The sequence below is a fragment of the Mobula hypostoma genome, chromosome 23, assembly GCF_963921235.1.
Source record: "Mobula hypostoma chromosome 23, sMobHyp1.1, whole genome shotgun sequence".
In the NCBI taxonomy this organism is placed as follows: Eukaryota; Metazoa; Chordata; class Chondrichthyes; order Myliobatiformes; family Myliobatidae; genus Mobula; species Mobula hypostoma.
The window spans coordinates 17,605,073-17,631,518 of NC_086119.1; the positions used below are offsets into that span (position 1 = coordinate 17,605,073).

At 40.0% G+C, this 26,446-nt stretch overlaps 1 protein-coding gene across 6 annotated transcripts in view; it reads left to right on the forward strand.

The window, feature by feature from the left end:
• synrg (synergin, gamma) overlaps positions 1-26,446 on the forward strand; it is a 123,333-nt gene that overhangs the window by 18,673 nt on the left and 78,214 nt on the right. For 3 of the 6 annotated variants that reach the window (XM_063031394.1, XM_063031395.1, XM_063031397.1), the window contains 8 exons: positions 8,349-8,482; positions 9,383-9,513; positions 10,154-10,259; positions 16,336-16,447; positions 22,843-23,115; positions 23,464-23,703; positions 25,427-25,504; positions 26,074-26,270. In XM_063031394.1, the coding sequence (XP_062887464.1) occupies positions 8,349-8,482; positions 9,383-9,513; positions 10,154-10,259; positions 16,336-16,447; positions 22,843-23,115; positions 23,464-23,703; positions 25,427-25,504; positions 26,074-26,270 (1,271 nt within the window). Of the gene's footprint in view, positions 1-1,896; positions 2,138-8,348; positions 8,483-9,382; positions 9,514-10,153; positions 10,260-16,335; positions 16,448-22,842; positions 23,116-23,463; positions 23,704-25,426; positions 25,505-26,073; positions 26,271-26,446 lie in introns of those variants that run through there. The other 3 variants (XM_063031398.1, XM_063031399.1, XM_063031396.1) reach the window with 2 other exon arrangements.

A 26,446-nucleotide genomic window follows, 5' to 3' on the forward strand; every position in this document is an offset into this window, starting at 1 on the left:
CACTAGTTTGAATGCCCAAGTTGGTAAGGTCTTTCATTGATTCTGTTGTGGTTATTATTCCATTATGGATTCATTGAGTGTGCCCGCAAGAAAATGAATCTCCGGGCTGACATATATGTACTCTATTAATAAATTTATTCTGAACTTTGAAGACTTAATAGGAAGGAAGGCGTAAACAGCAGCCATTTTGTGCACATGTGTGCATGCCAGTGTTAGAATGGGAGGCTTTGGCTCACCAAGCTTCAGCAAGAACACTCTTGGACAAGCTCAAGCAGAGGTTAAGGAAATTTCCAGTAAGATTTTTTCCCCTGTCTTTGTCTATTAGTACATAGCTAGTAGTGCACTGAAAACGGGTCCAGAGTTAGTGGTATATTCTTTGTGTGAGACGTGGGAATTATGGGAGACCTTCAGACTCCCTGATAACTACATCTGCATAAAGTACATCAAGCTGCAGCTTTTTAGGGACCATATTAAGGAACTGGAGCTGCAGCTCAAAGATCTACGGCTCATAAGAGGAAAATGAGGAGGTAATAGATAGGAGCTACAGAGAGGTAGTCACCCCTAAGTTGCAGAAGACAGTTATCTGAGTGACTGTCAGGAGAGGGAAAGGGGACAGACCCCCGTTGCAGAGTACCCCTGTGGTGAACCCTCAATAATAAGCGTACTGCTTTGAATACTGTTGGGAGAGAGTGACCTATCACTTAGAAGACGCTGCGACAGGTTCTCTGGCTCTGCGGCTCAGAAGGGACTTGGGGGGGAGGGGGAGGGGGTGGACTGCAGTAATGATAAGGGATTCCATAATCAGAGGAGCAGACAGGAGATTCTATGGATGTGAAAAAGATCTGGATGGTATTTTGTCTCCCAGGAGCCAGTGGTCAGGGATGTCTTGGATCAGGTCCACAGCATTGTAAAGGGGTGGGTGAGCAGCCAGATGTCGTGGTACATCTTGGTACCAATGACATAGGTAGGAAATGGGAGGAGGAACTGAAGAGGGAATATAAGGAGTTAATTAGAAAACTGAAAAGCAGGACCTCCAGGGTAGTAATCTCTGGATTGCTGCCTGTGCTACGTGCCAGTGAGTGTAAGAATAGGATGATTTGGCAGATGAATGCATGGCAGAGAAATTGGTGCAGGGGACAGTGTTTCAGATTTCTGTATCATCCCAGAGATGAAGAAGTATTCTAAAGGGAGGTTGAGGCAACCATGGCTGACAAGGGAAGTCAAAGACAGCATAAAACCAAAAGAGAGGGCATATAGTGTAGGAAAAATTAGTGAAGTTAGACTATTGGGAAGCTTTAAAAAACCAACAGAAGGCAAATAAAAAAGTCATGAGGAAAAAAGATGAAATACGAAGAAAAGCTAGCCAATAAAATAAGAGAAGATCGGAAATTTTTTTCAGATATATATAAAAAAAGAGAAGTGAGAGTGGAAATTGGACCACTGGAAAATGACACTGGAGAGTTAGTAATGAAGAGCAAAGAAATGTTGGACAAACAGTTAGTATTTTGCATCAGTCTTCACTGTGGAGGACACTTAGCAGTATGCCAGAAATTCGAGAGTGTCAAGGCAGAACTGAGTGTAGTTGATCTTGCTAAGAAGAAGGTGCTAGGGAAGCTGAAAGGTTTGAAGGTTGATAAATCACCTGGACCAGAAGGATTACACTCCAGAGTTCTGAAAGAGGTTGCCAAAGAGATTGTGGATGCATTAGTAATGATCTTTCAAAAATCACTAGATTCTGAGAAAGTTTCAGAGGACTGGTACATTTCAAATGTCACTCCACTCTTTGAGAAAGGAGGGAAGCAGAAGAAAGGAAATTATAGGTCAGTTAGCCTGGTTCCAGTGGTTGGGAAGATGCTGGAATCTATTATTAAGGATAAGGTTTCGGGGTATAAAATAGGCCAAAGTCAGCATGGAAGTCTCGGGGGAACAGCTCTGTTAGAATTCTTTGAGGAAATAACATGCTGTATAGACAAAGGAGAGTCATAGGATGTTGTTTACTTTGACAGGAGGCTGCTTAACAAGATAAAAGCCCATGGTATTACAGGAAGGATACTAGCATGGATAGAAGATTGGCTGACTGACAGAAGGCAAAGATTGGGAATACAGGAGGTCTTTTCTGGTTGGCTGCTAGTGATGGGTCAGTATTAGGGCAGCGTCTTTTCATAATATATGTCAATGATTTGGATGATGGAATTGATGGCTTTGTGGCCAAGTTTGAGGATGATAGGAAGATAAGTGGAGGGGCAGGTAGTGTTGAGGATATAGGGAGTATGTAGAAGGTCTTATACAAATTGAGAGAATGGGCAAAGAAGTGGGAGATGGAATGCAGTGTCAGGAAGTATATAGTCTTGCACTTTGGTAGAGGGAATAAAGGCATAGACTATTTTCTAAATAGGAGAAAATTCGAAACTCAGAGGTGCAAAGGGATTTGGGACTGGATTCCCTAAAAGTTAACTTGCGGGTTGAGTTGGTGGTAAGGAAGGCAAAAACAATGTTAGCATTCATTTCGATAGGACTAGAATATAAGAGCGAGAATGTAATACTGAGGCTTTATAAGGCATTGGTCAGACAACCCTTGGACTATTGTGAGCAGTTTTGGACTCCTTATCGAAGAGAAGATGTACCTGGCATGGAGAGAGTCCAGAGGAGTTTCACAAGAATTATTCCACAAATGAAAGGGTTAATGTATGAGGAGCATTTGATGGTTCTTGGCCTGTACTCACAGAGGAATGGGGGGATCTCACTGAAACCTTTCGAATATTGAAAGTTCTAGTTAGAGTGGATATGGAAAGGATGTTTCCTATAGTGGGTGAGTAGGACCAGAGGGCACTGCCTCAGAATAGAAGGGTGTCCATTTATAACAGAGATGAAGATGAACTTCTTTATCTAGAGCATAGTGAATCTGTGAAATTCATTGTCACAGACTGTGATGGAGGCCAAGTCCATGAGTATATTTAAAGTGGAGGTTGATAGGTTCCTGATTAGTCAGGGTTCAGAGGTTATGGGGAGAAGCAGGAGAATGGGATTGAAAGGGATAATAAATCAGCCATGATGGAATGGCGGAGCAGACTTAATGGGCCCAATGGCTTAATTCTGCTCTGATGTATTTTTTTTTATTGAAGTTCATCATCAAACAGACATTTCCATAAGATGTATTTCAGATATTGTATATATATAATCATATAGTCATATATGCCACAAATCTCCACATAATATTTATAGAAAAGAGAGGAAAGACAGAACAAGCAAAAGGAGAACTGCTCTGGTGTCTTATGGTCTTATTAACCTGCCTGCTTTGTACAACACCACATCACTCCCCATCTTCGATTATAAAGACTAACAAAGGAGACTCTGGAAAACTTGGAGTGCATTCCACATCTGAGGAGCTATTTGTTTTAGTGGAACAGTGTGGAGTAGTGAGTCATGCCACCCCAGCACCCCCCAACAAACCTGATTAACCCTAATCTAATCACGGGACAATTTACAATGACCAGTAACTTACCCGGTACATCTTTGGACTGTGGGAGGAAACTGGAGCACCCGAGGAAAATCCACGCATTCCACAGGGAGGACGTACAGAGACTCCTTACAGAATGGTGCCGGAATTGAACTCGGAACTCCAGAGTGTCCCGGGCTGTAACAGCATTGTGCCAACGTCCTTTGGTTTGTAAAAATAGCCGAAGGGTAAACACAACAGAACCAGATGTCATTCTGTTAGATTTAATTTGTGTTATAATTTTGTATTATTTTCAACCAGCTATACGATGTTGTTTAGCAGTATCCTGAACTGAAAGGGATTTGACTTCTTACATTTAGTAAATTGGAATGACTTCCAGTGTCAGCAACACATGTCTTTATTTATTTAGACATACAACACAGTAACAGGTCCTTCAGGCCAGTGGGTCTGCACTGCCCGATTACCCTTATACGACCAATTAGCTGTATGTCTTTGGAATGTGGGAGTAAACTGGAACACCCGGAGGAAACTCGCATGGTTACGGGAAGAACATGCAAACTCCTTACAGACAGCGGTGATAATTGAACCCAGATCACTGGCGCTGTTTAATGTTAAGTTAGTCGCTACTCTACTGTGCCTGTCCAAGTCTTGTGCAGGGTATTGGTCTACTTCAGAACTCTTGCTGGCAAATGTAATCATAAGCTGGAGCTTGATAGCTTTGAAGCTATTGATAAAATTCAACATCAGCCAAGCACACTTAGTTGTATGCGTCATTTGAAGTTGCAGGAAATAAAATTTTTCTTTAGCCTTGCATTTTTTTTTATATATCAGAATTTTTTCTCTTGTCTAAGAGGCTATTATAATATGATTTTTCAGAGGTGCCACATCATCCTGTGATACTCCTTCCAGTTAGTCAGCTTGAAGCCTCCAAATATAAGTGAGATGACAAATATAGGTTTTAAGTCAGCAAAGGCACCTGTCACTTTGAGGTGGTTTTATTCATATCTGCATTTCCAAGATAGTGGCTGGATTTAGAAATAATTTAAATTGGGCACATTGGTATCAATTCTAATATCCTTTTCTTTGTTTAAGATGACAAATGCTGCTACTATGGTGTCATCCTGCACTTACATAGCTCAGTACAAATATAACCACACATTATTATTCTGACCACATGATTCAGCTGCTCTGTTGATTTTTGCCATTTAATCAAATTGGTTTATTTTATTGATCTTACAGAGAAAGTGTTTATCCCCATATAAATGGACGTGTATGTGTAATTGTAAATGTTATGTTTATTTTTTGGTGGTGTTTACATGAAGCTTATTTAAAATTTGTTAACTGTCATATTTAAGTATGAGATATCATGTTTCAATCTATTTCCGGTCAACTGTTATCATTTGTTACACTTGCAGTGAGTTAATTACTCCACTATGTTTAGTTGGGAAACTGGTGGTTTGGATGGGGTGGGAAATTGATTCAATTGATCTTATTGCTTCGACACACCAAAAAAGTCATTTATAGATTATGCAAAATAACAAGAACTGCCGCGGATACATTGACAGGATGGATATTGACAAATTGCAGGTTATGATTTAAATTGAGCAATATACAGGTCAGGGCAAGGTGGTAGCTGGTGAAAGAAGCTAATTTTGTGCAATGATGAGTTTTATACTTAGCATCTAGAGCAATAGACCTGTCTTTAGAATTAAACACGTCCATCCTGTGGTTGAGTTTTTAAAAATCTCAGCCTTGATGGAAGATGAGAAAAGAGCCCCCCATTCTACAAAGTTCAAGATCTACCTCAAGCTAGATTATATTTTCCCCTCCCTAGCTCAGAACAACTCCATTCACAGCCCCTTGTAATATGACTGGGTTGTGCAGGGAGACCTCAAACATTGCTCTGTAATTTGCAAATGCTCTGAAAATTGCAAATGTTACTCCACTGTTTAAGAAGGGTGGAAGGCAGCAGAAAATAAATTATTGACCAGTTAGCTTGACCTCAGTGGTTGGGAAGATGTTGGAGTCAATTGATCAGGATAAGGTTATGGAATACTCGGTGACAAAGGACAAGATAGAACAAAGTCAATATGGTTTCCTTAAGGGAAAATCTTGCCTGATGTACCTGTTGGAATTCTTTGAGGAGATTACATGTAGGATAGATAAAGAGAATGCAGTGGATGTTGTGTATTTGGATTTTCAGAAGGCCTTTGACAAGGTGTCACACATGGGGCTGCTTACCAAGTTAAGAGCTCATGGTATTGCAGGAAAGCTACTGGTATGGTTAGAGCATTGTCTGATTGGTAGAAGGTAGTGAGTGGGAATAAAAGGATCCTTTTCTGGTTGGCTGCCAACATCTACTGGTGTTCCACGGGGGTCAGTATTGGGACCGCTTCTTTTTATGCGGTATATCAGTGACTTAGATGATGGAGTAGCAGGCTTTGTTGCCAAGTTTGCAGATGATATGAAGATTGGTGAAGTGGCAGGTAGTGTTGAGGAAATGGGAAGCCTGCAGAAGGTACTTAGACAGATTAGGAGAATGGGCAAGAAAATGGCAAATGAAATACAATTTTGGAAAATGCATGGTCATGCACTTTGGTAGTAGAAGTAAATGTGCAGACTATCCAAAAATCTAAGAGGGCAAAGGGACTTGGAAGTCCTTGTGCAGAACACCCTAAAGGTTAACTTTCAGGGTGAGTCAATGGTGAGAAAGGCAAATGTAATTTTAGCATTCATTTCAAGAGGTCTAGAATACAAGAGCAGGGGTGTGATGCTGAGACTTTATAAGGCACTGTTGAGACCTCACCTTGAGTATTGTAAACAGTTTTGGGCTCCTCATCTAAGAAAAGACGTGCTGCCATTGGAGACAGTTCAGAGGAGGTTCACAAGGATGATTCCAGGAATGAAACAATTATCATACAAGGAACGTTTGATGGTTCTGGGTCTGTACACACTGGAATTTAGAAGGAAGAGGGAAGATCTCATTGAAACCTTTCAAATGTTGAAAGGCCTAGACAGAGTAGATATGGAAAGGATGTTTCCCATGGTTGGGGAGTCTAGGACAAAAGGGCACAGCCTCAGGATAGAGGGGTGTCCATTTAAACAGATTTGGAGAAATTTCTTTAGCCAGTGGGTGGTGAATTTGTGGAATTTGTTACCACAGGCAGCTGTGGAGGCCCAAGTGGTTGGGTATATTTAAGGCAGAGATTGATAGGTTCTTGATTGGACACAGCATCAAAGGTTATGGGGAGAAGGCCAGGGATTGGGGCTGAGGAGGGGAAAAAAAAATAAGCCATGATTAAATGGCAGAGCAGAATTGATTGGCCAGATGGATTAATTCTGCTCCTATGTCTTATAGTCTCTGTAGAGCATTAAATCCCATTTTGACTGAAATTTTCCGGACACAGCAATCAACAGGGTCTTTTTTTTTCTGGCAGTGTGATAGGTGCCTCCCTCAATGGAAAAGGATCCAGAAATGACAATAACAGAAAATGCACTAAAATTCCCATCCTGCTGACCAAGTTCTAGAATTGGAATGAGCTGCCAGAGGAACTGGTTGAGATAGCTATAATAACAGCATTTAAAAGCCACTTGGACAGCTACATGAATTGGAATGGTTTAGAGCAATACGGGCCAAATGTGGACAAATGGGACCAGCTTAGATGAGCACCTTGGTCAGCATGTACAAGTGGGCTGAAGGGCCTACTTCAATGCTTTATTACTCTAGGACTCTAATTAAGTAGGAACTTAAGTAAGGCTAAAAAAAAAGCATCAAAGATAAACACAGCTCAAGTGATTCTGCAGATGCTGAAAGCCCAGAGCAACATACAAAGTGCTGGTGGAACTCAGCAGGTCAGGCAGCATTTATGGAGAGGAATGTATCGTTGACATTTTCGTATGAGACTCTTCATCAGGACTAGAAAGCAAAGGGAAGAAGGTGAGGGGAAGGGAAGAGAAGTGATAGGTGAGACCAAATGAGAGGGAAGGTGGGGGGTGGGTGAGGGAAGTATAATGAAGTAGGAAGCTGGGAGGTGATAGGTGGAAGAGGTAAAGGGCTGAAAAAGAAGGAATGAGATAGGAGAGGACAGTGGACCATGGGAGAAAGTGAAGTAGGAGGGACACCAGAGGGAGGTGATGGGCAGGTAGGGAGAAGATAAAGGGTAAGGCAGTGAACCCGAAGGGGGAGAGTGTAGGGTTTACTGGAGGTTAGAGAAATCTATGTTCACACCATCAGGTTGGAGGCTATCCAGAGGTGCTGCTCCTCCAAGTGATGAAACCAGTCAAAGAATATTTTGCTCACATGATTTACTGACCATTTGAAAATAAAGACACATGCAAAAGAAAATATGACATTTGTTGTAGTTATATTTCATATTTCCAGGTTTCACCATATAATGCATAAGCACTTAACTGTACAGATCATCAATTTGTTGCAGACTAAGCAACCTGAATTTACAGACAGCAATAACAGGCACCGAGAATCAATAAGCACAAGACTATGGGGCATTGTCTCAGAATAAGAGGTTGATCAACTAAAATGTAGTGGAGGAATTTCTTCTCTCAGAGGGCAATAGATCTTGGAATTCTCTGTCCGAGTGACCTCTGGGGGGACCAAGTTATTGAATATATTGAAGATAGAGCTTGACACTTGAATTACAAGTGGATTGGCTAGTATCAAGAAAATGGTGTTTGATGCCAAAAATGGATCAATCTTGACATTATTGCACCATAGGGCAGGCTCAGAGTTCTAGTGTGCCAACTTCTGTTATTGTTTCCTATGTTTTATATTTTTAACTCTAATGAAATTGTTCAAATACTGTGTTATTCCTCATTTTTAAAGAACCACTCAAAGTTGAACTGAAGCTTTCCATTTCCCATTTTTTCTGTGTAGGTATGACACCAATGCAGCAGCAACAGCAGCAGCAGCAAGGATTTCCCATGGTACCTTTGATGCAGCCTAACATGCAAGGCATGATGGGAATGAATTTTGGTACACAAATGCCTCCTGGATCAATGCCAATGCAGGTAATTCAGTAATAAAAATTTGACTATTATTTTATGATATTTAAAATAGAACATCAGTATGATATTTAGAATAGAGCATCTTGGCTATATTAATAGCTTCTGAATGGTTAAGCATGGTACCATTTCTTTAATAGATCAAGTTCCTTGTCTCCTGCAAGATGTGGATGATGTTACCAACAGCAAGAAATATGAGCAGAAATATATTGTGCCTATATCGTGTTTTTATTTCAGCCAGAAAGAGGGTAAAATACGAAGTCTAATTGGGTTTCAAAAACAGTAATTATGCAACCCAGATGGCTATCTAGAGGTAACTGTTTGCACACCAAGCTGTACATTATGCAGGAAATGAGAAGTTGTGCAGTTAAATGCTTTTTGCCCCCAACCTATTTTTCCAAATGCCATATTTCTCTCCCCCAACCCCTTTCACAGATCAGGCCACAATAACGATTTATAGCCTTGGGTTCGTTGACATCACAATTCTACCCCATGCTGTACAAGATACCATTTAGACCTAGTTCTGAGACAGAATATTTATTGTTGCATGTTACTCAAAAGCTTTATCAAAATGAATACTGTTCTTGATGGGCACTGTGCAAATTGAATGTTTATTTAAAGGGTACACTTGGCCATCAATTGCTTTCCCATATGTTGTACAATGTTGGCTTAATTATTAACAACTCATTCAAGTGTGTATTGGGCTACCATGGTGATATTTTCATCAGACAATTTTTATTATAAAGCCGTACTTAACTTGACTTAAAGAGTCCAAGGTAGATGAGCAGCTTCTGGAAATGGAACTAACCAGAAAGGCGAGCAAGTTCGATTGAATAACTTTATTTGTTTCTGTTATGTTCAATTGGAGGTACTGTTTTAATTATTTATAATCTTTACATCAATCAGGGTGGAATGACAATGGGTCCAATGCCACCAGCTGGAATGCCATATATGCCACAGCATCATTACATGGCAATGCGTCCTTCTCCGCCACAGTACACGCCAGATATGCAAAAACAGTTTGCTGAAGAGCAACAGTAAGATTCTTTTCTGTTTAGAATGATTTTGTAGTAATTGTACAGCTTATGTTATTACCTTAGAAATACTAGGCAAAAGGAAGCTATTGTTTAGGTTATTATGTAGTGGAAATGATTTTTGTAGGGCTGCAGATTTGGATAAGTGATTAGCAGGTCACAAGCTGGCAAATGCTTTTTGAGTGTTCCTGAACCCAATAAGTATAAACTGTAGAAATAAGTCGTCATCATTTGTTAAATATATAGTTTTTCTGTAGACTATATTCCACACGATCGTCTCCTTATCTACTATTCCTCTCCCAGTGAGTTGTTACATATTACTCGTACTGACAATAAAAGGAGCATTTAATTTATTCCTAAGCGGACACAAGTTTATATTCTCCTAGAGTCAGTTCCATGTAGAGTGATTAAATTCTTAACCATTACCTGAAACATTTGCATTAAAAATCAATAGCTTTATTATAAATAACTCAACTCAAAGCAGGCCAATTAATGTAATTTAAGTAGTTAACTTTTGAAAACTTTATCATTTAGTGGGGGATGGGTAATGGGTTAATCGGTTACTGTGTTAGTACAAGAATGGAACGTGAATTTAACAGTAACTTCACTGTTAATTAGTCCTTGGTCACTTCTGCTTCTCTAGAAAGCGGTTTGAACAACAGCAAAAGATGATGGAAGAGGAACGGAAGCGGCGACAATTTGAAGAGCAAAAGCAGAAGCTTCGTCTTCTGAGCAGTGTAAAACCGAAGGTATTACTCAGCAGTTTCATTCATGTGTTTTTGTTCTATTTGGTTTATTTTATTTATTGGTGAAGAAAGTTTCCAGAAGTTTCAGAACAGAAATTCCTTTGGTGAGACTCAAATCTATTTGTTATTATCGAAACTGCTTGTGTAACACTTAAGCGTAGTGACCATAATCTGCATTTAATGGGTTAAATTATGCTGCTAAGGTTCAGGGGTATGTTGTGGGTTTGCATAAACACATTACGAAATGTGGAAGTCTGAATTTTAATAATGAATTTGAGGAATCCTCATGCAAAACGCCAACTGGGGATTTGCAAGGCAGTGGAAAAGGTAAATTATCTGGCTTATTAATGTTTTTAATAAATTCTAAATGATTTGTATTTTTAGTTTACTTGAGTTTTAAAAACATTTTATAACTTTAACTTTATAAGATGTTTACTTTAATTTTAATTATAGTTTTTAAAGTGTTTCTGAACTTCTTTGCTAAAAAAAAAAATCCAGCCTCAGTTTGCCTTCTGTAGAGGTTGTTAGAGGTATTTAGGGAGATGTACAATTGCAGTCTGCCCAGATGCTACGTGGACCATGCTGTTAGGTTCTTGAAGTGGAGGGCCAGAGAGACAAGTCCTCCTGATTGAGCCCAGGCATGCTAGATAACTGCGATTCTCTGGAATGAGCGTCCAGCATGATTGAGCCCAGTGTTCTAAATATGCCTTCCCTATCAGTGATGGGTCAGCCTTCCCTCAAAGGCTTGGAGAATTGGAAAATGAACAAAGAAACCAAATTAGTTGAGATCTTCAAAAACTGAAGAGGTTAACTTAACAGAAGGTAGCTTGATTGGGTAGTTAGGCTGAAGTGATGCTGTCTTCCGTACATGATTACTTTTGATTTAACAGATATATACATGGGTGATGGTATATTGATAGTATAAAATTCATCAAGGTTCCCAAGATTTGTTGAAAATTTAGATGAATATAGGATGCAATGACTGAGTCCACCTTTAATACCAATCAAGTTCAAAAAGTCTCTCCGTTCTTTGTCAAAGGTCTCTCATCAATTAATCATAGATGAGGGGTCATAAGGGGAAAGGTGTGAGAAATTGGGGGAAAGGTACGGAACATCTTAAAAAAAACTGGCCAGAACTTTGTAGTCAGCAATGTACATTTAGCACTAGCAATTCATTGTAGAAGCTAGTCCCAATAGATTTCCTGCGTTTCAACTGGACATTATTAGACCATAAGATATAGGAGCAGAATTAAGCCATTTGGCCCATCGGATCTGCTCCACCATTTCATCATAGCTGATCCAATTTTCCACTCAGCTCCAGTCTCCTGCCTTTTCCCCGTATCCCTTCATGCCCTGACCAATCAAGAACCTAACAGCCTCTGCCTTAAATATAAATAAAGAAATGTCATCCATAGCTGCCTGTGGCAAAGAATTCCACAGATTCACCATTCTTTGGCGAAAGAAATTCCTCCTCATCTCCGTTCTAAAAGGACGCCCCAATATTTTGAAGCTCTGTCCTCTGATCTTTGACTCTCCCATCAAGGGAAACGTCCTCTCCACATACACACTATCAAGGCCTTTCACCATTCAATAGGTTTCAATGAGGTTACCCTTCATTCTTCTGAATTCTAAGAAATAACTGGCCCAGAGCCATCAAATGCTGTTCATACAACAAGCTATTCAATCCTGGAATCATTTTCGTTAACCTCCTTTGAACCCTCTCTAGTTTCAGCACATCCTTTCTAAGATTAGGGCCCAAACCTGCTCACAATACTCCAAGTGAGGCCTCACCTGTGCTTTATAAAGTTTCGACACTACATCCTTACTTTCATATTCTAGTCCTCTTGAAATGAATGCGAACATCGCATTTGCTTTCCTCACCACAGGCTCAACCTACAAATTATCCTCTAGGGAATCCTGCACAAGGACTCCCAAGTCCCTTTGTGCCTCAGTTTTTTGCATTTTCTCTCCATTTAGTAAGTAGTCAACCCTTTCAATTCTTCTACATAATGCATGACCACACACTTCCCGACACTGTATTCCATCTGCCACTTCTTTGCTCATTCTCTTAATCTGTCTAAGCCCTTCTGCGACCTCACTACCTCTTCAAAACCACTTGCCCCTCCACCTATCTTCATTTTGTCTGCAAACTTTGCAACAAAGCCATCAATTCCATCATCCAGATCATTGACGTATAACGTAAGAAGAATCGGTCCGACCACAGACCCCTGTGGAAAACCACTAGTCATGGCAGCCAACCAGAAGAGGCTCCCTTTATTCCCATTCTTTGCCTCCTGCTAATCAGCCACTGCTTTATCCATGCTAGAATCTTTCCTGAAATACCATGGGCTCATAACTTGTTAAGCAGCCTCATGTGTAGCAGCTTGTCAAAGGCCTTCTGAAAATCCCAGTACACAACATCAGCTGATTCTCCTTTGTCTATCCTGCTTGTTATTTTTTCAAAGAGTTTCAACAGATTTGTCAGGCAAGATTTCCCTTGAGGAAACCATGCTGACTATGGCCTACTTTAACATCTGCCTCCAAGTACCCTGAGATTTCATCCTTAATAATTGACTCCAACATCTTCCCAACCACTGAGGTCAGACTAATTGGCCTATAATTTCCTTTCTTCTGCTTCTCTCCCTTCTTGAAGAGTGGAGTGACAATTGCAATTTTCCAGTCTTCTGGAACCATTCCAGAATTTAGTGATTCTTGAAAGATCATCACTAATGCCTCCATGATCTCTTCAGCCACCTCCATCAGAACCCTTGGAGCATACACCATCTGGCCAGGTGACTTATCTACCTCAGACCTTGCAGTTTCCCGAGAACTTTCTCTCTAGTAATGGTAACTTCAAGCACTTCATGACCCCTGACACCTGGCACTTCCACCATACTGCTAGTGTCTATCACAGTGATGATTGATGAAAAATACTTATTTAGTTCGTCTGCAATTTCCTTGTCCCCCATTACTACCTCTCCAGGATCATTTTCCAGTGATTCGATATCCACTTGTGTATTTGAAGATACTTTTGGCATCCTCTTTAATATTATTGGCTAGCTTACTTTTGTATTCCATCTTTACCTTCTTAATGACTTAGTTTTAGGTTCCCCTCTTGGAATCCAGCACCACCCTGATTTTTTCAATTTACATGCCTGTTGAAATTCCCCATGACTATTGTAACATTGCCCATTAGAAAGTGAATTCAGTGTGATGCCCTCGAAAGAAATTTCAGAACTTGTGTACATGAATTATGGACGCCACAGTAGCACAGCGGTTAGTGTGAAGCTTTTACAGCTCGGGGCATCCTGGAGTTCAGAGTTCAATTCCAACACTGTCCTGGGTCTAGTTTCCTCCCACAGTCCGAAGGTGTAGTGGGTAGGTTAATTGATCATTGTAAATTGTCCTTTGATTAGGTTAGAGTTAATCAGGTTCTGGGGTTGCTGAGTGGCGTGCCTCAGAGGGCCTGGTGCACGTGAAACGCTAAATAGATAAATGGATCCTTAACAAATCAGGTTGAATTTCTACAGATGTACCACGGAGAGCATTCTAACTGGCTGTATCACCGTCTGGTGTGAGGGGTGGGGCGCTTCTGCAGGGAGTTGTAAAATTAGTCAGCTCCAGCATGGGTACTAGCCTCCAAAAGGCAGAGTCCATCATTAAGAACCCCCACCATCCAGGACAATTATCATCAGGAAGAAGATATAGAAGCCAGAAGGCACATACTCAGCGATTCAGGAAAAGCTTCTTTCCCTCTGCCACACACATCAAAGTTGCTGGTCAACGCAGCAGGCCAGGCAGCATCTCTAGGAAGAGGTACAGTCGATGTTTCAGGCCGAGACCCTTCGTCATGACTAACTGAAGGAAGAGTTAGTAAGAGATTTGAAAGTGGGAGGGGGAGGGGGAGATCCAAAATGATAGGAGAAGACAGGAGGGGGAGGGATGGAGCCAAGAGCTGGACAGGTGATTGGCAAAGGGGATATGAGAGGATCATGGGACAGGAGGTCCGGGGAGAAAGACAACAGGGCGGAGGGGGGAACCAGAGGATGGGCAAGGGGTATAGTGAGAGGGACAGAGGGAGAAAAAGGAGAGTGAGAGAAAGAATGTGTGTATAAAAATAAATAACGGATGGGGTACGAGGGGGAGGTGGGGCATTAGCGGAAGTTAGAGCTAACTTTCGCTAATGCCCCACCTCCCCCTCGTACCCCATCCATTATTTATTTTTATACACACATTCTTTCTCTCACTCTCCTTTTTCTCCCTCTGTCCCTCTCACTATACCCCTTGCCCATCCTCTGGGTCCCCCCCCCCGTCTTTTTCCCTGGGCCTCCTGTCCCATGATCCTCTCATATCCCTTTGCCAATCACCTGTCCAGCTCTTGGCTCTATCCCTCCCCCTCCTGTCTTCTCCTATCATTTTGGATCTCCCCCTCCCCCTCCCACTTTCAAATCTCTTACTAACTCTTCCTTCAGTTAGTCCTGACGAAGGGTCTCGGCCTGAAACATCGACTGTACCTTTTTCTAGAAATGCTGCCTGGCCTGCTGCGTTGACCAGCAACTTTGATGTGTGTTGCTTGAATTTCCAGCATCTGCAGAATTCCTGTTGTTTGCGTTTCTCTCTGCCACCTGATTTCTGAATGGTCATTGAATCCATAAACACTACATCACTACTTTTTTTTAATTTCTGTGTTTCTTTACTTAATTAATTTAACTATTTTAATATACATATATACTACTGTAATTCATAGTTTTTTTCCAAAATTTATTATGTATTGCATTGTACTGCTGCCACAAAATCAACAAATTTCATGACATATGCTAGTGATATTAAACCTGATTCTGAAAAATCCTTAATGACAGTAATTAAATCAATTAAATAATAATAAACGTTTGAGAGATAAAAGAGACCATTATTGCTTCAACAACTAAAAATATGAAGCAATGAGGTTTGACTTCTATAAAAATTACTTTTCAGTGGCAATTAATATTGTCTTGAGGTTAAAAATATACTGTATATGTGCTGGAATGGAGAAGCCATTTGCTGACTGATTGAATGGGTATCCTTAATGAGAATACAGCAATTTCAGGCCTTTCTGTGTATTTGGATACTCTTGGATATCTGTATTGTTCCTTGAGGGGCAGCTTGGACAGTAACATAATAATTTCTGTATTTGTATATGCAGTTGGAGAAAATGCTGTCTGCTTTACCTTTCAATAACAGTTGCTGCTGATGGCCTCTGAACAGCAGATATCCAGCAAAAAATAATTAATGCTGTCCTCTTCATTCCTTTAAAATGAAATCTTGGCTTGCTGATAATTGAAGAGTACTGTCAAAGGTTATAAGAACGCATTATGTATTCTGTGAAAGCTCTGGAATTGTGTGCTTAAGAAACTATAGATTAGTGTAGAGTGCAATCTGTCACATGGAATGATGTATCATGCTTGGCTGGATTAATAGACTGAGAGTGTTTATAATGAGTTTGTGAAATGTGAGGGACATATGGCAGTTACATACAATTTGATTCACCAGCTGGCTGAGTCCATAGTGAGACATTGTTGATGTTTTGAAGTGTTGGTTTTTATTTTTGGTATTTTTTTATATACTATAATGTTACTGTGTCATGCTGGCCTCCCTTGGTAGGCAAGCTGTTTCTTATCTTGGTTTATTGCCTATCACATCCAGCTGCTAGAAGCTGGTTAAGAGTAGCTTACACTGTACTTTTTTTTCTTTAAATTCCTGTTTGCTGCCTTGAGGTAGTTACCTTTATAATGTCATGAAATGCAGTAAAATACAATGGTTTTGGTTCTCTGCTCTGTACCTTTAAGTTATTCTACCCTTTTTGCAGCAGGTGTAGATGCTGCCTCAGTCAGGCACTTTTTCCCCTCATTCCACACTTTCTGTGGGACTTTATGCCAGCAGTTCATTTTTTTGGCTTTGCAACCCTATAAAAGAATGACACACATTCTTTACCCTCTTGTTTTTTACTCAGTGTAAGTGTAATAGTTCTTGTTTTATAAATGCTTTTCTTTCCAATTTCATGGTACTTTATAATCACTTATTTCTCTCATTCTGGTTTCAGATGGGGGAAAAAAACAGAGATGATGCCTTGGAAGCCATTAAAGGAAACCTTGCTGGTTTCACAAGGGATGCAAAGATGCACCCAGGCCCTACTTCACATTCCAGTAAATCAGGTCAGTACCTCTTTAAACAAATGAAGCTTATCATAAAAATAAATGGGAAAAAGATAAATAAAAAAGATAAAAATCAGTTTGGATGCTTAAAATTTGACAAGATGTTCTTGTCAATAAGTTATAATTGTGATAGTGAATCATGAGAACTCAAATTATTTGAAATATTGAAGACTTCTACCTTCCCTATCTCTTGTCAGATTATATTCACCCTGTACTGAATGAAAGTCATTTTCTGCTATGCAGCAGTCCTGAAAGACAAATATTTCATTTGGTTTTGCCCTCTACCCCTATACTAAATATGTTTGCTGATGATTCGGGTAGAGTAGGAATCTACTTCCACCAAATGCAGAACATCTGAGTTTTCAACAGTGGATAGGCATTGGCCAAATTTTAGATAATAAATAAGAGATAGTAATTAATCAATTTTGAAAAGGCAAAGTGCAAGGCATCACAGGTTTTCTAAACATCACAGCTTTTTAAGCAGGGAGGAAATATTGATTACTGATGTGTATGAGTCTTTTGAATCAAAAGATCAAATTTCATGTGGCATATTGCAGCCAAACTTCAGTTTGATTTCATCAATCCAGGTTGAAAAACATTTGCAATAGATTTTAGACAAAAATTATTTTTAGTGTCTTGTATATGTTAGCACTGTTACCCATATCGAAGGATCCTTCTGAATGGCATTCTGCAACCTATTACTGACAGGGATTAATCTAGAATCGATCTGCGTTGATAGAGCTGTACCTCCAGTCGAAGAAAAGCTGTTTTGCTCTCTTAATTGATAAATATAGAAGGGTACCACAGGGATCAGAAAGGGTGTAAGCCTGATTCTTGGATCAATTTAGGCTGATTTCAGCAGCATTGATGACTGCAAACTTGCTTTTCTTCCTCCATGAGAACGGAAAAGAAAAACAACCTGTGATTTTGCTCTTGAATGTGTCTGCGAGATGAGGTTGGCTTAGTATTGGTGACTGAGGTGACTCCTTGCCACTGCCACTGTAGAACAATTAAGGCTTAGCCACTTGAACAATAACCAAAGAATGAATATTTAAAATTAATTATTTAAAATGTACTTTATACAATTACATTTTCGAGCCACTTTTATACTGAAGCAAAACCAGCCTCTCATGCAAATTTGAATATTTATACAATATACACAAATACATATAAAGTTCTTTGATCTAAGTAATATAACTTATTGTGTTAAGGCAATAGTCACATTTGTTTCAATTCTCTTTACCTAGGATGCCCGTCTTTGATGTCAATATTTTGTTATTTACCATTTGAGATTGAATTACTATGCAGTGTTACTACTCTGGATTAATTCCTAAATTTAATTGGATTGTGATTTTTTTTTTTAATGATATGTTACATGGTTCTTAAATGTGGAAACCTAACATGCTACCTTATTATGCTGTGGCTAATATATTCTGTCAGCGACACTGCATCTAACAGCATCCCTCTGAGATCCTTCAAAAGGTACAGGGGGATCTTATTTGTGCTTTATTTCATGTGTTAAGACTACTAACCAATTTACGCAGAATCTTTGCCTTCCCTGCAATCTTGGTTATCCCATTTTACTATAGGGAGAGAAGAATCCTAATAAAAATTGTAGCCTGCTTTCTTCTTCCGAGGTTATTCCTGGTCTAGTGCAGGTATGACTGGCTGTTGTTGTACTCTCATAAAGTGAGAAGTACATTGTTTGGATATAAGCAGTGATAAACAGTTTATTTAATATATCTAACATTCTTTGGTGGAAAAGAAACAGTAGACAAGTGGGAGAAAGTGATATTCTCACATTTGGGTTTGTCATTTTTTTTGCGTGATTTTCTTATTCATATGTGGGAATTAGATCAAAGTATAAATATATGTCACCATATACAACCCTGAGATTCATTTTGTTGCAGCATACATGTTAACTTCAAGAAACATAATAGAATCAGTGAAAGACCACACCCAACAGGACGGACAAACAACCAGTGTGCAAAGGATAACAAACTGTGCAAATATAAATGAAAAAAAAATTATAATAAGTAAATAAGCAATAAATATCAAGAATTTGAGATGAAGAGTATTTGAAAGTGAGTCCATAGCTCTCTGTTCCTTTCTGGACACCAGACCCGACCACTTCCCCTCCACCACCACTCTCCTCCGCCTAGTGGAGCCTGTACTCACTCTAAATAATTTCTCTTTTGTCTGTTCCCACTTCATTCAATCTGAAGGTGTAGCCATGGGCAGTCGCATAGGTCGCAGCTATAACTGTCTTTTTGTCTGCATGGAACAGTCTCATGTTCCAAGTCTACACTGGCGTCCAACCCCCACTTTTCCTACGCTACATCGACGACTGCATTGGTGCTGCTTCCTGCACCCATGCAGAGCTCATCTACTTCATCAACTTTCCCTCCAACTTCCACCCTGCCCTCAAATTTCCTGGTCCATTTCTGACACCTCCCTCGTCTTTCATGATCTCTCTGTCTCTAATCTCTGGAGGCAGCTTATCCACTGATGTGTATTATAAACCCACGGACTCTCACAGCTACCTGGACTACACCTCTTCCTACCCTGTTACTTGTAAAAACGCCATCCCCTTCTCTCAATTCCTGTGTCTTTGCTGCATCTTCTCTCAGGATGAGGCTTTTCATTCCAGGACGAAGGAGATATCTTCCTGTTTCAAATAAAGGGGCTTTCCTTCCTCCACTATCAACACTGCCCTCAAATACATCTCTTCCATTTCATGCACATCTTCGCTCACCCCATCCTCCCACCACCCTACCAGGGCTAGGGTTCCTCTTGTCCTCACCTACCATCCCACCAGCCTTTGCATCCAGCACATAATTCTCCATCACTTCCACCATCTCCAACGGGAGTACACCACCAAGCACATCTTTCCGTTCCCCCCACTTTCTGCTTTCCGTAGAGATTGCTCCCTATGTGACTCCCTTGTCCATTTGTACCTCCCCACTGATCTCCCTCCTGGCACTTACCCTTGCAAATGGAACAAGTGCTACACCTGCCCCTACACCTCCTCCCTCACTACCATTCAGGGCCCCAAACAGTCCTTCCAGGTGAGGCAACACTTCACCTGTGAGTCTGTTGGGGTCAAATACTGTGGCTGGTGCTCCCAGTATGGCCTCCTGTATATTGGTGAAACCCACCGTAGATTGGGAGACTGCTTTGCCGAGCACCTATGCTCCATCTGCCAGAAGAAGCAGGGTCTCCCAATGGCGACCCATTTTAATTCTACTTCCTATTCTCATTCCAATATGTCAATCCATAGCCTCCTCTACTGTTGCAATGAGGCCACACTCAGGTTGGAGGAACAACACCTTATATTCCATCTGGGTAGCCTCCAACCTGATGGCAAGAACATCGATTCCTCGAACTTCCGGTAATGCCGCCCTCTCACCATTCCCCATCCCCTTTTCCCTCTCTCACCTTATCTCCTTACCTGCCCATTGCCTTCCTCTGGTGGACCTCCCCCTTTCCCCCCTTCTCCAGCCCTATATCTCTTTCACCAATCAACTTCCCAGCTCTTTATGTCACCCTCCCCCTTCTGGTTTCACTTATCACCTTGTGTGTCTCCTTCCCCTCCCCTCCCCCCACCTTTTAAATCTACTCCTCGTCTTTTTTTTCTCCAGTCCTGCTGAAACGTCGACTGTACTCTTTTCCATAGATGCTGCCTGGCCTGCTGAGTTCTTCCAGCATTTTGTGTCTGTTCTATAGGTTGTGGGAACAGTTCAGTAATGGAGCGAGTAAAGTTGAAAGCAGTTATCTCCTCTGGTTCAACAGCCTGATGGTTGAAGGGTAATAACTGTTCCAGAATCTGGTGGTGTGGGTCCTGAGGCTCCTGTACCTTTTCCCTGATGGCAGCAGCGAGAAGAGAGCATGGCCTGGAAGGTGGGGGTCCTTCAAGATGGATGTCGCTTTCCTGCGACAGTGCTCCATGCAGATGTGCTCAATGGTAGGGATGGCTTTAGCTGTCAGGGACTGGGCCACATCTACTACTTTTTATAGGCTTTTCTGTTCAAGGGTATTGGCTTTTCCATTCAGGGCTGTGATGCAACCAGTCAATATACTCTGCACACCTATGGAAGTTTGTCAAAGCTTTAGATATCATGCCGAAACTTTGCATATTTCTAAGGAAGTAGAAATGCTGCCCTGCTTTCTTTGTAAATGCATTTACATGCTGGGGCCAGGAAAGGTCCTCTGAAATTATAACACCAAGGAATTGAAAGTTGATGACCGTCTCTGGTCCCCTGATGAGAATGGCCTCCAGTTTCCTCCTCCTGAAGTCAATAATCAGCTCTTTGGTCTTGCTGTCATTGAGTTAGAGGTTGTTGGTGTGGTACCACTCAGCCAGATTTTCAACCTCCCTCCCAATATGCTGATTTATCACTATCTTTGATTCAGCCAATGACAGTTGAGTCATCAGCAAACTTAAGTATAGCATTGGAACTGTGCTTAACCTCACAGTCATATGTATAAAGTGAGTAGAGCAGGGGCCTCGAGCCTTGTGGTGCATCTGTGTGGATGGAGATTGCGAAGGAGATGTTATTGTCAATCCAGAATGACTGGATCGAGGATCCAATTGCACAAGGAGGTTTTGAGGCCAAGGTCTTGAAGCTTATTGATTAGTTTTGAAGGGTTGATGGTGTTGAACGCCGAGCTGTAGTCGATAAAGAGCATCTTGATGTATGCATCTTTGTTGTCCAGATGCTCTCTGGTTGAGCGAAGAGCCAATGAAATGACATCTGCTGTGGACCTGTTATGCCAGTAAGCAAATCGGAGCGGATCCAAGACACTTCTCAGGCAGGAATTGATATGCTTCATTACCAACCTCTCAAAGCACTTCATCACAGTGGGTGTAAGTGCTACAGGACAATAGTCACTGAAGGCAACACACACAAGTCCTGACGAAGAGTCTCAGCCCAAAACATTGATTGTTTACTCTTGTCCATAGATGATGCCTGGCCTGCTAAATTCCTTCAGCATTTTGTATGTCTTCCTCAGGATTTCCAGCCTCTGCAGATTTTCTCGTGTTTGTGAATAATCATTGAGGCAGGTTACCATGTTCTTCTTAGGCAGCAGAAAAATTGAAGCCTTCTTGAAGCAGGTGGGGACCTGAGACTGCTGAAGCGAGAGGTTAAATATATTAGTGGACACTCCAGCTATTTGATCAGCACAGGTCTTTAGTAAAGGGCCAGGTACCCTGTCTGGGCTGGATGTTTTCCATGGGTTCACTCTCCTGACGGATGCTCACATGTCAGCCTCAGAGACTGACATCGCAGTGTCATGAGGGATGGGGGAGATGTTGCATGGTGAGATCAGCAGAAGACAGTTTAGAATGATGATGAAGGGTCCTGAGGGAGGGTCTCGGCCCGAAATGTCGACTGTGCTTCTTCCTAAGGATACTGCGTTCCACCAGCATTTTGTGTGTGGTGTTAGAGTGATAATGGTCATTTTGCTAGTTAACCACATTCTGTCTTCAACTGCAAATATGAAACCTATTTGATCAATTCTTAAATGTTGACTGACAACAGAGAAATTAGTGATTTTTTAAAAATTAAATAACAAAGATATAAATTGAAGTCAAACCAAATAACAACTTCTTGATACATTCCAAAGAAAACAACAATTTGATGTCATAATGTCTAATCTTCAGCTTTTCTTGCTATGCTTTTTGCTCCTGCTTACAGTGCAATAGAAAGCAGTCATTGTTTGCAAACTCTAACTGGTATTTAACCAATTTACAGGCTTTACTCTGTGCTAATTCAGTTGTTGCCAGCTTTTAAACACTCTGTAATAAAACATTTTTGATAGCTGTTTTAGTCAGCGTAAACCCCGTAAATGAAAAGCGATGTTTTAATACAGTTTGAAATGTCTAGAATTGCTCACTTGTCAGGAATCGTCTGAAGTGCTGGCTATTGAAAGTGTGGTATTGGGAATGGAAGAGATCTGCAGGGATTACATTGCCACATTATTCTGTTCTTCAGCCTAAGCGAGCATCTTTAAAGCATTGAGTTTAGCTATTGGTGTGGCTTTGTTTTCTGTCTCTGGAAATGGGACTTGTCAAGTCTAGCATCTTCTCACTAAATTGCTGTGTGCATCATATTTATACTGGTTTTTGTGCTTTGTTTTTACTAATCTTATTGTTGATTTCACACACTTATCAATTTTTCGACATGCAGAAAAAAAAAAGTTCTGAGATTTGCAGGAAGAGAGGTACTTGTCCTGAAAAGACTATTATAATTTGAACTTCTCTGTATGTTGGAAATAGACAACCATTACTTGTTCAGAGATTTAATATTGTATTTATCTGCCTATATGTACTTATATTTTTGATACTTTTAGTTTAATTTGTGTTGCCTTATTTTGATTTATCCATTTTACAGATCCTCCCCAGTCATCCCTATCAACTGCCCCTCCTTCCCAATCCCCTGCTTTTTCTGACGACGAAGAATTCAGTGAGTTTGTTCAGGGGCCTGATTCTGCCGCACCTGCGGTCCCCACCAGTTTCCAGCATGTCCAACCCTTCCACCCCACATTAGCGTCAGGGCTGCAGTCTGAGCTGGCTGCAGCTCCGGCCCAGCCTGTTACTTCAGTCCATCCCAAAGCTTCATCTGCATTGTATGCCACAGCAGGGCATTCAGCAAAAAACAGCCAAGGTAACAAGTACTGAACTTATTTTAAATTGTTGGTTTAAAATAAATACACAAAAAATTATGGGAAGGAAATTATGATATTGAAATTAAGTGATTTAAAGTTATCATAAATTTATTAAAATAATTTATTATATTCTCTCAACAAAATAACATGATGAATTGTTTTAGATTTTTGATCCTTTGTGTCAGAAGAGACAGCTTAATTTTATTTAAAATGTGGGCACTTTTTTAATTGCTACAGAATTAATAGGAATTGACTCTTAACCTCTAAAGTCTAAAAGTTTATTGTAACTAACTTGAAATTCACCAGTCTAAGCTGGGAAACGCTTGTTCCACCTCCTGTTTGTTTAGGCCTTTCATTGGAAGAGAAAATGTTTGCTTCCTGTGATTTCAGCGTGCCTAAAAAGGCGCACAATAAATTTAACAAGTCTGAGCCACTGGCCCTCATTGGGTCTAAAGCCTCAGTCTCGACTCAGTTTCAGCCCAGTGCCAAGGCCTGTAACTGGGGCATCCAGTCTGAAAGCCTCAGTGGTATCTTCACAGCAGATATGCCAAAGGATCCAGTGCCAGAGAAGGCTGCCAAAGAGAGTGGTGAGCAAACTTACTTATTTCCAAATCACTAACCAGGCCTCTGCAAAATCAGAGCAATTATATCTCTTAATTATAGTTTTATAATTTGTGATAATTTCTCAATAATTAACTCTCATCATATAATGTAATTGTGTAATTCACATGCCTGAAAACAAGTTTTCTGCGTCTCAAATCTGTTCCAACATATATAGAGCATTATTCGAGGGTGCTGCTGTACTGCTCCTTGTGCCAAGTTACTCTGTTGTAACTTTCTAAGAATTCTGTGCGGATTATACATTGTACTTCGAGATTCTTGATTGGTCAGGGCATAAAGGGCTGTGGGAAGAAGTCAGCAGATTGGGGCTGAGAGGAAAATTGGATCAGCCATGTTTGAATGGCAGAGCAGATGTGATGGGCTAAATGACCTAATTCTGCTCCTATATCTTATGGTCTTATGGTTAGTTTTTGCAGGTAATTAAGCCAATCAAATAGAAGAAATTTTTTTTAAATAGTAAAGCCTTTCAAGACCTTAATATAATCGTAAAAATAATATCACTTTTAGCACTAATGTACAACCATCTTGACTTCATTTGCTGAACATTAAACTATTACTATTAAAATGTTGGATACCAGGGAAGAAAGTCACCAACACTTCTCGATTATTAAAGTTTCTAGATGTTAACTTTGGCTCAAATTATTTTGAAATTCTTGAAGTAAGTGATACAAGTTAAATTGTAGGAAATTATTATAATTGCATTTTTGCCATCTCATCAAAGTTCAGCCTTTGTCTGCTCAAAATTATTCTGCTTGGTATGCAGTTATTCATGTGTAAAGTAATACAATTGAACTGGTGCTCATCTTATGTAGTAAACATTTTTACTCGTGAGCTTTCAGTTCTTTTTAAACCAGGTACAGGTACTACTTAGTGAATTTTTGTTAAATCATGTTCTACCTGTTAGCAAGCCATGTAATATTTTATTGATTTGGAATTTCTTTGCAAGGAATACCATATTATGAACTAAAATAAGATGGTGTTTCACCAGTAAAGTAGTTGACAAAATGTGTATGAAAATTGTAAGCCAGCTTGTTTTGCATCCAAGTGTAAGCAACAGCTTAATGGACACTATAATGACTTTAAAAGCTGTAAGTTGTTTCCTTGCCACACTGGATTGCAACACCACTGTGAAGAGATATAATTATTGCCCTGCATTTTTATGCACATCATCAGCTGTAGTTCAGAGGAAGTCAGTTAGGTTTCTACCCAAAAGGAAAAGTAATTGTGTAGTCTCATGCTCCCCCTGGTGGCCAGTTTTGAAGGTGGTTTTAGAACAGAATCTGGTTCGTACATGGTTCATGAAGATTGGAAAGTACATGTGAGAAGTGTGGAGCGGAACATGGGGTTGCTGTGCTTTTTGTAAAATTTCTTTGGAAAGTGGAGACTCTACTTAAAATATCTCAGTAAGTGTTCTTCTTTTAAATCCTGACAGTTTCAATTTATCAATCAAAGTGGAAATACCCGATAAGTCAAAAATGCTGCATTCTTCCGAGGATTGAATAACAATAAGGAACTCAGTGGTCTAATTTTCTCTTTTACTAACATTTCACTAATTATTTTGAATGTTTTTTCAGAAATGATAAACTGGAACTCAGCATGTTGAGAAGAATTGTCATATTGCAGCTTACATGAAGTGTTTCTGGAATTTTGGTTCATTTTGTAATTGTTTGTTCACTTCATCTTGTTTAGGTGTAGGAGTGTACCCTTCACAGGATACACTTCAGCCTATGCTGCCTCCTTGGCTTTTCAATGACAGTCTTGTCCCAGGTACAGTGGACTTTGTATTTGTTTAAATCTCTGAAAATAGTTAATGAGATTATTTTCACAGTTTCATTGCGCTCCTGTCTAATTTTCATTCATTTTATTGTAAATGGTCCTCACTGGCAAGGCTACATTTCAAATTGTTCTTTGAATGGTGGTAATGACACATTATTTTAATATACTGTTGTGCTCTGGTGAAGGCGCTACTGCACTGATGTTTGGCAGGCAATTTAAAAAATTTAAACCCCATTAGTTTTAGTCTGTATTTAAAGAATTCAAATGTTAATATATTTTAGGAAAGACAGTTTTACTCATGTCAGGTAATTATAATTTAACTATAATTTAAATTATACTTTAACTTTTCTTTTTGTAAAATTTCTTCTTGTATTTAAAGTGCCTCAGTAACAGTAATGTCAGTTAATATGGTTATTGAGTGGTGGGTATAGGGTGGAACTTTTGAACTTGGAGGATTCTTGTTAAACTCTTGTTGAAAAATAAGGTAGCAAATCTTGAAAAAATAAATTTGGAATAGTTCAAATACATTGTTGTAAATTTACAAAATAATATTCCAACAGAGCTCTACAAGAAAGTTCTTGAAGTCACTCTCACCCCAGTGGGCATTGATACAGCAAAACTTTATCCTATTCTTCTCTCATCGGGATTACCCAGAGAGATGTTGGGTCAGATATGGGCTTTTGCTAATCGAGCAACACCAGGCAAACTTACCAAAGAGGAACTGTATACTGTATTGGCTATGATAGCCATGTCACAGGTATTGTAACATTATTAATTGTGTACCTTCAGTGATATAGATTATTTCATAAATTTCAATTTATAGTTTCTTGTTGTAGAACACAGAAAGATAAATTTTAGTAGAGGACAGCTCAATGTATATTGGTCTGGTAATCTACAATAGAGGATAATAGATATGTGGAAGGAATAGAGTTT